General features: G+C 42.9%; 1 protein-coding gene across 5 annotated transcripts in view; it reads right to left on the bottom strand.

Annotated features, from left to right (window-relative positions):
- LOC121282152 (suppressor of tumorigenicity 7 protein homolog) overlaps positions 1-12693 on the bottom strand; it is a 152863-nt gene that overhangs the window by 56368 nt on the left and 83802 nt on the right. For all 5 annotated transcript variants that reach the window (XR_005944003.1, XM_041195673.1, XM_041195671.1 and 2 more), the window contains exons 8-10: positions 12215-12312; positions 9400-9514; positions 7733-7805 (exon numbers count right to left, since the gene is read on the bottom strand). Coding sequence is in view for 4 of the 5 variants with exons in the window: in XM_041195673.1 (XP_041051607.1) it covers positions 7733-7805; positions 9400-9514; positions 12215-12312 (286 nt within the window). In the remaining variant the exon portion in view is untranslated. The remainder of the gene's footprint in view (positions 1-7732; positions 7806-9399; positions 9515-12214; positions 12313-12693) is intronic.

Below are 12693 nucleotides of genomic sequence, written 5' to 3' on the forward strand. Positions count from 1 at the left end.
TCTGGGAGGGTTGGAGCAAGATTTCTACTTCTCATTGTGTGGAAAAAGTGCTTCCTGCTTTTACTCCTGAATTGCTCTAATTTTATTACATCCCCTCATTCTTGATTTCCCCAGAGGTAGCAGATTTTCTCTGCCTGTTGAATCCTTGTTAAATACTTCAATCAGAACACCCTTCAATGTTCTATACTCAAGGGAATACAAGCCAAATATGCGCAACTTGTCATCATAATTTAACCCTGTAAGCCAACTTGAAAACAAATGCATTGGTGCTACTGTCTATAACACTTCTCTAAGTCTTTACTTTTATTAATGAATCTCCCATGGTGCTTCTTCTGTAAAGTTAGAGGCTATGTTCCTTTGTACTGGCAAGTAATATTATACCGTGTAAAACACAATGTTTCATTCCACTATTAAATTGCAGGTGTATGTCCCTTTCAGTCTTTCTAGCCTTACTGATGACCAATACACTTTACCTGTGTTCAATGAAGATACTGCAGATATCACGAGCCAGATTTTCAAAGTGGGGTCAGGAACCCAACACCAGATGAATTTCGGATGCCAAGCCTGTGCCTCGACATTGTCGCTGAAAACCAAACATCCTTACTGGCCAAGGCTCAGCTTCCAATTAGAGGTGTCGAGCACCTCCAGGAGGTGAGAGCTGCCTGCCTGGCACCACAGCAAAGGCAGATGGCAGCCATGTTGGAGACTGCAGCTGTCTTGCCAATTAAGCAGACAGCTCCTCATAGGGCCAGCAGTGTTAATGGGGCTAGAAGGGGCCATGAAAGAAAATTTAAAGTCCAGCTCTTGCAGTGATGCAAGAACACAAGAAACAGGGGCAGTAAACCATGTGACCCGTCAAGCCTGCTCTGCCATTCAACACGATCATGACTAATCCCCTACGTCAACTCCAATTTCCTATTCAGTCCCCATATACCTTGATTCCCTGAGACACCAAATATCTGTCTAGTCCAACTTAAGGTACATACAACTTAAGGTAAATACGTTTAATATGTATTCAACGATGGAGCATCCACAACCCTCTGGGGTCGAGAATTCCAAAGATTCACAACCCTTTGAATGAAGTAACTTCTCTTCATCTCAGTCCTAAATTCAGCCCCTTATCCTAAGGCTGTGCCCCCATGTTTTAGATTCCCCGACCAGCGGAAACAATCTCTCAGCGTCTACCCTATTAAGCCCCTTCAGAATTTTGTAGGTTTCAAAGAGATCGCCTCTTATTCTTCTGAACTCCAGAGAATATAAGCCCAATTTACTCAATCTCACATCATCAGACAACTCCCTCATCCCAGGGACCAATTGAGTGAACCTTCATATTTTAAAAAATTCATTCACGGGATGTGGGCTTCACTGGCATGGCCAGCATTTATTGTCAATCCCTAGTGCCCTTGAGAAGGTGGTGGTGAGCTGCTTTCTTGAAACATTCATGTGGTATAGGTACACTCAGTGCTGTTAGAAAGGGAGTTCTAGGATTTTGACCCAGCGACAGTGAAGAAACAGCAATATATTTCCAAGTCAGGATGGTGAGTGACTTGGAGGGGAACTTCCAGGTGTTGGTGTTCCCATCTGTCTATGGCCCATGTCCTTCTAAATGATAGTGGTCATGGGTTTTGAGATCCTGTCAAAAGGAGTCTTGGTGAATTCCTGAAGTGCATTTTGTAGATGGTACACACTGCTGCTAGCCCCCAGGATGTTGATAGTGGAGGATTCAGTGATGGTAATGCCATTGAATGTCAAGTGGTGATGGTTAGACTTTCTCTTGTTGGAGATGGTCATTGCCTGGCACTTGTGTGACTCAAATGGTATTTGCCACTTGTCAGCCCAAGCCTGGATATTATGCAGGGGAAGCCGCATTTGGACATGGGCTACTTCGGTATCTGATGAGTCGCGAATGGTGCTGAACATTGTGCAATCATCAGCAAAGATCCCCACTTCTGACTTTACGATGGAAGGAAGGGCATTGATGAAACAGCTGAAGATGGTTGGGCCAAGGGCACTACCCTGAGGAACTCCTGGTGCTGAGATGACTGACCTCCAACAATCACAACCACCTTCTTTTCTGCTAGGTATGACTCCAACCAGTGGAAAGTTTTCCCCGGTTCCCACTGACTGCAGTTTTGCTAGGGCTCCTTGATACCACACTCAATCAAATGTGGCCTTGATGTCACCCTCTCCTCACCTCGGGAGTTCAGCTCTTTTGTCCATTTTTGAAGCGCCTCCAATGCAAGTACTCCCTTTCTTAAATGTGGAGACCAAAACTGCGCACAGCATTCCAGATGTGGTCTCACCAAAACCACGTACAATTGTAGCAAGATTTCTTTATTCCTGCACTCCATGGTCAACATGCCATTTGCCTTCCTAGCATGCATCCGCATGCTAACTTTGCATTCCTTGTAGGAGGACACCACATCTCTTTGAACATCAACGCTTTTGGGTTTCACACCTTTTAAAAAATATTCTGCTTTTCTATTCTTAATACCAAAACAAATAACTTCACACTTCCCTACATTATACTCCCTGCCATCTTGTTGCCTACTCATTTAAACTGTTGAAATCACTTTGCAGCTTCTCTGTGCCTTTCCCACCTAGCAGTTAAGGGTAGTTAAGAGTCAACCACATTGCTGTAAATCTGGAGTCACATGTAGGCCAAATCAGATAAGGATGGCAGATTTCCTTCCCTAAAAGATATTAGCGAACCAGACAGGTTTTACAACAATCGATGATAGTTTAATGGTCGCCGTTACATATCATGAGCTAAAGACTAGCTTTAAACTGCAGATTTATTAATTGAGTTAAATTCCACCAGCTACATGGTGGGATTTGAACCTGTGTCAGAGCATTAGTCTGGGCCTCTGGATTACTAGTCCAGTGACATGACCACTACATCACCGTCTCCCCGAAATTTCCAGGATCTAATCAAATATATTGTTTCTGGGCAGATATCTCAGAATTATTTCCAAATTCTTTCACTGTTAATGAGAACTACCCTCTCCCACAAAGCCACAGACAATCTTCCTATATTCCATGATACATCACGCTTTATTTGATGTAACGTTTCAGGTATACCTATATTGTTGCAACTGTCATACTCTTAAGCGTTTTCACCTCCAGTGAGTCTGCAGAGCATTTCAGCCTGTCTCATCACACTTAGATAGTTTTTATAGAGAGGAAATAATAACTGGTTCAGTTTTAATTAAGACAAACCACAAAACACTACTTCTAAGTGAACCGTGCTGATCAGATCAAATATCACTTCCATTTATTAAACGAGTACCAATCAGTAAACAGTACAAAATCAACCAAACACAGATGTTCATTTCTAGATGGAAGAATTAAAGAGCAAAGAAGTTATGTTAAATTTGGATAGAACCTTGGTTACATCACACTTAGAGTGCTGAGAACAGTTCTGGCCTTCACAAAGATAGACATAGAGGCACTGGAGAAGGGGCAAAGATGATCTACTAGAATGTACCAGGACTAAGAGATTATGTCTTTCAGGAAAGACTGGATAGTCTAGGGCTCTTTTTTCTAGAAAAGAGGTTGAAGGGGTGACCCAACAGATGTCTTGAAGATTATGAAAGGATTTTTAAAAATTCTTTCAAGGGATGTGGGCTTCACTGGCTAGGCTGACATTTACTGCCCATCCCTAACTGCCCTTGAGAAGGTGGTAGTGAGCTGCCTTCTTGAACCGCTGCAGTCCATGTGGTGTAGGCACACCCACAGTGCTGTTAGAAAGGGAGTTCCAGGATTTTGACCCAGCAACAGTGAAGGAATGGCAATAAAAGTCAGGATGGTGAATGGCTTGGATGGGAACTTCCAGGTGGTGGTGTTCCCATATATCTGTTGCCCTTGTCCTTCTAGATAGTAGTGGTCCTGGGTTTGGAAGGTACTGTCTAAGGAGCCTTGGTAAGTTCCTGATTTGATAGGGTAGACATGGAGCTGATGTTCCCAATTGCAGATCAGACCAGAATTAGGGGCAATAAATATCAGATAGTCACTAATAAATCAAATAAAGATTTCAGGAGAACTTCTTTACTCAAGAGTTGTGAGAATGTGGAATGTGCTACCACAGGGAGTAGTTGAGGTGAATAGTATAGGTACATTTAGGAGGAAGCAAGATAAACACCTGAGGGAGAAAGGAATAACATGATATACTGATAGGGTGCAACTCCAATTCCAAAATGCAGATTTTGAGTCGCCGCAACTGGGGACACTTCCGGCACATGTGGTTGCCGTGGGCACTGGAAGTATCCCTGACCTCCCACATTGCACAGGAGGTGCATTCCTCGTGGCCAAGCTGCCATGCCATACCCTTAAATTTTTCCCTTAACTTCTCCTTCCTCTAGTTTAGAGGATATTAGAAACAATAGAAATGCTCACCAGGTCCTACTTACCAAGACCACCGCTTTTCTTTCCAAGGAAAGGTAGAAAATGAAAGGATCACCTCCTTTCCTCTTCACTGAACTCCCTCACTCGCCAAACTCCAACTTAAGCACTCAAATGCAGCCCAAAGCAGCACTCCAGTGCAGACCAAGTAAAATTCCCCAGCTGCCATGGTGGGTTTTGAATTCTTATCTGTGGATCATTAGTCCAGGCCTCTGGCTTAGTAATCCAGTAACCACACATGTTACCATGGCCATTGTCACACTGTTGTTCCTGGAAGCTTATTGGGCAAAATTTTGCTGCAGTATACCCTATATTACAATATTAGACTGGATTTTATGTGCCCCCGCCAGGCGCATTTTCGGCAAGGGGGGCACATAAGATCGGGAGGGTGGCAATTCCACCACCTTCCTGCCCACCCCCGAGCTCACTCGCATAACACAGTAGGTGGTGGGTGCCGAAATCAGCAGCCCAACTGCCATATTTAAATAAATAATCATGGGTCAATTGAGCCCGAAACAAGCCAACTAATAACATGCTGCCCACGCCATAATAGGACTGGCATGGGCAGTCAGGCAAGAGTAGGTAGGCCGCTCTTGTTAAAACCTTTTAACAGGGTGCATCAGGGGGGCAATCACGTTCCCCCACTTTCTTCCTACCTGCCCAATCTCCCTACCCCACCACCACCACCCCTCCCCCCTCCTTAAGCTGCCCAAACCTTCCCCGACAAAACCCCGGACTTACCTTACTCCAGGATCCTTTGGCCTTCTTCTTGGGACTGCTTGCAGTCCCGAAGCGCCCATTAATAAGACCTTGGCGCGCCATGACTGTTGGAGTTGCCGGTCAATCGATTAGCCATGGGCAGGACTCACACTGTCAGGCAATTTATCCTGCCCGCAGTGCGTTATGGCTGCTCGATGGGCTGGCGTGAAGCGAATCTGCGTAACAGCAACTTTCTTTCCAGCGCACTCCCAATATGCAGACTAATTATTTCATTTCAGTAGTCCTAAATTGATTTCAAACCGCTTTGGGCATCCAGAGGTGTACAAATTGCGTTATACATTCAGGACTCTCTTTTTTCAAAAAAAAAACTTACACAGAGCCCACGTAACTGTCAAATCATTTACATTCCTCAGTTATCTCCTCGTCTTACAATCAATAATGTTAGCTCTAGGCTCAGTTGGTAGCATTAACACCACAATCAGAAGTGTATTCAAGTTTCACTCCAGATTCAAGCTTTTTTAAAATTAATTCTTGGGATGTGGGCATCACTGGCTATGCCAGCATTTATTGCCAATCCCTAATTGCCCTTCAGTTGGTGGTGAGCTGCCTCCTCGAACCTCTGCAGTCCACGGGGTGTAGGTACACCCAGAGTGCTGTTAGGGAGGGAGTTCCAGCGGTTTGACCAGCGACAGTGAAGGAACACGATATAGTTCCAAGTCAGGATGGTGAGTGGCATGGTGGTGGTGTTCCTATCTGTCTGCTGCTCTTGTCCTTCCAGATGGTAGTGTGTTTGGAAGATGCTGCCTAAGGAGGCTTGGTGCACTGCATCTTGTAGATAGTACATGCTGCTGCTACTATGCGTCAGTGGTGGAGGGAGTGAATGTTCATGGGTGGAGTGTCAATCAAGTGGGCTACTTTGTCCTGAATGGTGTCAAGCTTCCTGAGTGTTGTTGCAGACAAGCGGAGAGTATTCCATCACACTCCTGACTTGTGTCTTGTAGATGATGGACAGATGTTGGGGGGTCAGGAGGTGAAACACTTGCCGCAGGATTCCTAGCCTCTGGCCTGCTCTTGTAGTCACAGTATTTATATGGCTAGTCCTGTTCAGTTTCTGGTCAATGGCAGTTCCCAAAATGTTGTTAGTGGGGCATTCATTGATGGTAATGCCATTGAATATCAAGGGGCAATGGTTAGATTCTCTCTTGTTGGAGTTGGTCATTACCTGGCACTTGTGTGGCGTGAATGTAACTCGTCACTTGTCAGCCCAAACCTGGATATTGTCCAGGTCTTGCTGCATTTGGACATGGACTGCTTCAGTAGCTGAGGAGTTGCGAATGGTGCTGAACATTGTGCAATCATCAGCGAACATCCCCATTTCTGACCTTACAATGAAAAGGTCATTGATGAAGCAGCTGAAGATGGCTGGGCCTAGGACACTGCCCTGAGGAACTCCTGCAGTGATGTCGAGGCTGACACTTCAGTGAACAATGTACTGTCAGTTTCTGTTTTGGAGGAGATATTACACTGAGGCCCCAGTTTCCCTCTCAAATTGGTGTGCAAGATCCATGGCACAAGTTTGCCAATATTTATCCCTCAACCAACATCACTTTGAACAGATAAGCTGGTCATTATCTAATTGCTGTTGGGTCTTGTGCACAAATTGGCTGCTCTGTTTCCAACAATACAATAGTGACTACACTTCAAAAATAGTTCATGCAAGGTTCTGTATCATTTTTTAAAAATTTATTCTTGGGGCGTGGGCATCGCCGGTATTTATTGTCCATCCCTAATTGCCCTTGTTCAGAGGGCATTTAAGAGGCAACCACATTGCTGTGGGTCTGAAGTCAGAGGTGAGACCAGGTAAGGACAGACGATTTCCTTCCCTAAAGGACATTAGTGAATCAGATGGGTTTTTACAACAATTGACAATGGTTTCACAGTCATCATTAGACTTTTAATTCCAGATTTTTATTGAGTTCAAATTTCACCATCTGCCGTGGCGGGATTCAAACCCGGGTCCCGAGAGCATTATCCTGGATTACTAAGATAAAAGCAAAAAACTGTGGATGCTGGATTACTAGTCCAGCGACAATACCACTACTCCATCGTCTCCCTGCCATATATATGAAATCTCAGCAAACCTCATGGTCTCTCCTCTGTCCATCTTTGACGTTGTTCTGCTCTGCAAGCTTTACCTCATCATTTAAACTTTTCCAAAAACAGATTATTTTATTTTAAAAAGCTCTAGTCTCAAACAAGCGCAACATTGTACTCATACAGCTTTCAGGGCAGCAAACAGCACAGCAGAGTTATGAATGCAAATATGTAACCACGCCACGTAAGGAGTTATTAGGACAGAGGAGCAATTGCTCGGTCACAGATGTAGGTTTTAACGAGCATCTTAAACGATGAGAGACAGGTTGAATTGCAGAGAGGGTCTGGGAAGGCAATTCCAGAACTTCGAACCTAGACAGCTGGGGCAAGGTACTGATGGAGAAGTGATGGAAATGAGGGGGGTGCAAGAGGCCAGAATTGGAGGAGCGCAGAGATCCCAGCACAATCATTTAGGGCTGGAGCTGGTTGCAGCAAGAGGGAGGAACGTGGTACTTACTTGTCTGATACAGCTCGTGCTTTCAACAATGCAGCTGTGTAGCATATCGTTGCTGATTTTGGCAAGCTGATATCTACAAACAAAAGACAAGTAGATTAGGGTAAAAATCAAGGTGCCCAGACGTCTGGGTTTTGCTGGTACAGTCGCATTTTTCATTGAAAGGCCCGGTGCCCCGACAATTTCCTAAAAATGGTTCAAATATCCCAGTTTTCACCTTTTCCTTTTTTGGCACCAAAGGCTCCATTGCTGATGACACCTTCTAAACCATCTACATAATAGGGTTTCCAACTCTGGCTGCACATATTCAGGAGATATCATCACATGACCTCCCATCTTTAACTGCCCCTCCCTTAGACTCCTGCCACTGGTCACCCAACATGTCAATCATCACAGAGCCCCACCTTTCTAACGGCTTTTCAATGTTTTTCTGTTTGGGCTTTTGAAAATCTGTTCACCCTAGTAAAATTCCAAATGAATGCTCAGCACAAAAATTCTCAGCTTCATCGCAACCAAACCACCCCCAAGCAGATTTATGCTATAACTCACACTAAGGTATCCATTACTCGACAAATAAGCCATCTGAGCCCCCTAGCCAAGTAGGCTTCCACTTAAAAGTCACTTCCAGGTATCTATGTTTTGTAATTTTTTTCTCTGATATTTTGTTATACTGTACATTCCACAATTAAACCTTTTTTTAAAACAAGCGCAGTTTTGAAAGGTTTTTTTTAATGGTGCTCCTCAAATCCAAGGACAAATATCTTTATTTTTACTGCACTATATGAAGCTATTTTGTTCCTAGCAAAAAATATCTTGGAAATGCACGCAAAGGAATTAGCTTCATACAGTAATGTTCCAATCCACAGAATCAAATACCACAATGGCACTGTCAGTATCTGAAAAACAGGCCAACATAAACTAACAATACACAACAGCAACTATCTAGTTGGGGGGGGGGGGCTCAACTAAATAACACTTAAGAGATGTTAAAACAAGGCACAATTGTTGCAAAAATTATTGTATGCAACACAATGTGTTCCCTGAAATTCTAAGTGTAAATAAAATTAACATTTTGGAAAAGATGTTGTTAAAAATGAACTGAAACTTGCAACAGCCTTCAGGTTTGGAGGTAAGAGACAGAAAGTGGAGATTAAGAGAACGTTGATTGATTGGTAACAAGTGGTGCTCTCCAGAGATCTGAACTGGGACCTCAGCTTTTCACCATATGTATTAATAACTTGGATGAAGGAACAGAAAGTTATATATTCAAGTTTGTAGATGACACAAAGGTAGGAGGCACAGTAAGTTGCTTAGATGCAGGAGGTTATAAAGTGACATAGACTTAAGCGATTGTACAAAAACTATGGCAGACAGTTTAGCGTGAGAAAGTGTTAAAAGTATGGGCACAGGACATCTTTGCAAGTGATTGGGTCTCCAGCATATTGAGGGATTTGTAGTCAGAGGGGAAAAATCTGTTACAATTTTCTGTTATATCTGTAGGTTGGAGCTTCCAGAGCAAGTTCCAATAATCCAACACAAAAGAGAATATAATTACAGTAAAAATCACACCTTAAGGGATGAACAACCCATTCGATGGTAGAAACAGACACAACCCTTGTGGAAACAAAATGCAGTCTTGTAATTATAGTCTTACTATCCAGGACACTAACCATCATATTTGGCCAAGACCACCTGTACATCAGCATAAGCCTGTAACTCCAGAAGAGCTTCTAATAAATTTTCGTGTATATTCAGCATACTAAGCAGCGGAAACTCTTTCATCAACTGCAAAAGAAAGAAAAGACATTTTATTGATCATTATTTAACGCAAGGTCATGAAAATACGCAACCAAAACTTATGTTGTTTAACCCTTTTTCTACATTCACGTTATTTAATTCTGTATTGAGCAACAATCTTTAGAGTTCTAAAAATCTCAAAACCACTGAAAGTAAAATCTGACAGACAGGATCACAGGTCACTGACAAAACTTTCCCTCATTTTCCTTCCACGCAAGGGGTACATGAGATGAAAACAGAATCCAAGCAGTCTTAACCAAACCCGCACAAAAACTCCATAAACAGCCAGTGTGAAAAGAATTACCCAAAAGAATTACAATTATAAATTAACTGTTTTGTGCTCCTAGTATAATTATCATCAGGCAGCTTAACATCTGTCATTGGGAAAATGTTGGAGTCCATTATAAAGAATGTAATAGCAGAGCATTTAGAAATGCACTAACTAATCAAGCAGAGTCAGCATAGCTTCATGAAGGGAAAATCATGTCTGACAAATTTATTAGAATTCTATGAAGAGGTAACAAGCAGGATACATAAAGGGAAACCAGTAGATGTAATAGATTTGGATCTCCAGAAGGCATTCGATAAAGTGACACACATAAGGCTACTTAATAAGATAAGAGCCCATGGTGTTGGTGGTAGTATATTAGCATGGATAGAGGACTGGCTAACTAACAGACGACAGAGAGTTGGGATACAGGGGGCATTTTCAGGATGGCAACCTGTAACTAGTGGAGTGCCACAGGGATCAGTGCTGGAGCCACAATTATTTACAATATATATTAATGACTTGGATGAAGGAAATGAATGTACTATCACCAAGTTTGCAGATGACACAAAAATAGGTGGAAAGGCAAGTGGCGAGGATGACACAAAGAGTAAACAGAGGGATATAGACAGGTTAATTGCGTGGGCAAAAATGTGGCAGATGGAATATAATGTGGGAAAGTATGAGATTATGCACATTGGCAGGAAGAATAGAGGAGCTGAATATTATTTAAATGGAGCAAGACTGAAGAAAGTTGCAGCACAGAGGGATTTGGGGGGTCCTCGTGCACAAAAAGCTAGAATACAGGTTCAGCGGGTAATAGGGAAAGCAAATGGAATGTTGGCCTTAATTTCAAAGGGAATGGAGTATAAAAATAGGGAAGTCTTGCTAAAACTATACAAGGCACTAGTTAGACCACACCTTAAATACTGTGAGCAGTTTAGGTCCCCTTATCTAAGGAAAGATATACTGGCACTGGAGGCAGTCCAGAGAAGGTTCACTTGATTGATCCCGGGTATGGAGGGATTTTCTTATGAGGAGAGGTTGAGTAGGTTGGACCTGTGCTCCTTGGAGTTTAGAAGAATGAGAGGTGACCTTATTAAAACATATAAGATTCTGAGGGAGCTTGACAGGGTAGATGCTGAGAGGTTGTTTCCCCTTGTGGGAGAGTCTAGGACCAGAGGGCATAATTTCAGAGTAAGGGGTCACCCATTTAAGACAGAGATGAGGAGGCATTTCTTCTCTGAGGGTAGTCAATCTGTGGAATTCTTTACCACAGAGGGCTGTAGAGGCTGGGTCGTTAAATATATTCAAGGCTGAGATAGACAGATTTTTAATCAGTAAGGGAATCAAGGGTTATGGGGAAAAGGCAGGAAAGTGGAGTTGAGGATTATCAGATCAGCCATGCTCTCACTGAATGGCAGGGCAGACTCGATGGGCTGAATGGCCTGCTCCTGCTCCTACTCCTACATCTTATGGTAATTACTGTTTGTTTTAACTTGGAAAGATATTAAGGCAACACCAATTTACAGATAAATTCCAGAGTGCTAATTTCCAAACATATGATGTGATGTTGAAGTTATTGTAACATGTCGGACTGGTGAAATATTTATACAGTGCCTTTCACATCTTCAGGGCATTCCACAGTGCTTTACAGCCAATGAAAGACCATTAACTGTTACTGTTCACTGTTATAATGTAGGAACCTTGCTTGTCAATTTGTACATTGCCAAGCTCCCACAAACAATGATAGGATAATGACTAGACAACTCATTTTAGAGTTGGTGGTTGATCGATATGCATTGGCCCAGGACGCCTGGAGAACTCCTCTGTCCTTCTTTGAAACAGTGCCATTGGATCTTTTATGTGCACCTGAAGGAGCAGACAGATCTCCAGTTTAACATCCTATCCAAAAGGCAGCACCTCTGACAGTGCAGCATTCCCTCAGTAGTGCAGTGGGGATGTCAGCCTAAATTCTACGCTCAAGTCTCTGGATGCAGGCAAATTCAAAAACCAATGTGTACACACCAATTTCCACACACAACGAATGAGATAAATTGCTAATTAATCTCTTTTTATGGTGTTAGTTGAGGGATAAATGTCAGCTACGGCGTCAGAACAATTCCTGCTCTACTTCTAATAATGCCATGGGACCATTTAAGGGGCAAGCTGGAGCACAGGGCTTTTGACTCTACTGAAGGACAGCATGAATGCAGCACTTCCTCAGCCTGTGCAAGTCTTAAATCCATGACCTTCAACTCAGAAACAACAGTGTAACCAACTGAGATAAACTGACATTAGTTAAGTAGAATTTAGAGTATGGTTAATGGTTATAGGTGTTGGAAATAAGCCCAAGTATGAAGATGAAGCATTTTCCCCTGTTCCAGATGGGGAAGTTCACCTGTTGTCCTGTTACTCACGTCTCTCATTAGTTTTACTGCTTCTCGTATTCTTCCCAGTTTTCTTGCACACATTGCAAGCCTTCTTTTGATATAAACTAATACATTTGTATCTCGCCCTGCCAAAAGAAAACGGATTAAGCTGAAATTCAAACCATTCTCAGGAGGATAGGTGTTAGTGGATTAATGTCAGGTGCTCACATGAAAAATCAACTTCAGCATTCAGGATGTAATAACTGAACAACATTTAAAAATTCTCATCCTTGTTTTCAAATTCCTCCATGACCTTCCCCTACCTAGCTCTGCAACCTCCTCCAGCCCTCAGATCTCTGTGCTCGTCCAATTCTGGAATATTGCACACCCCAATTTCCATCATTCCACCACTGGCAGCCATGACTTCAGTTGGCTGGGCCCCTAGCTCTGGAATTCTCTCCCTAACCCTTCTTCACTTCTCTCTCTCCACTTTTAAGACAATACTTTGAAGTGCAGTCACTGCTGCT

Source organism: Carcharodon carcharias, chromosome 9, assembly GCF_017639515.1.
Source record: "Carcharodon carcharias isolate sCarCar2 chromosome 9, sCarCar2.pri, whole genome shotgun sequence".
Taxonomy (NCBI): Eukaryota; Metazoa; Chordata; class Chondrichthyes; order Lamniformes; family Lamnidae; genus Carcharodon; species Carcharodon carcharias.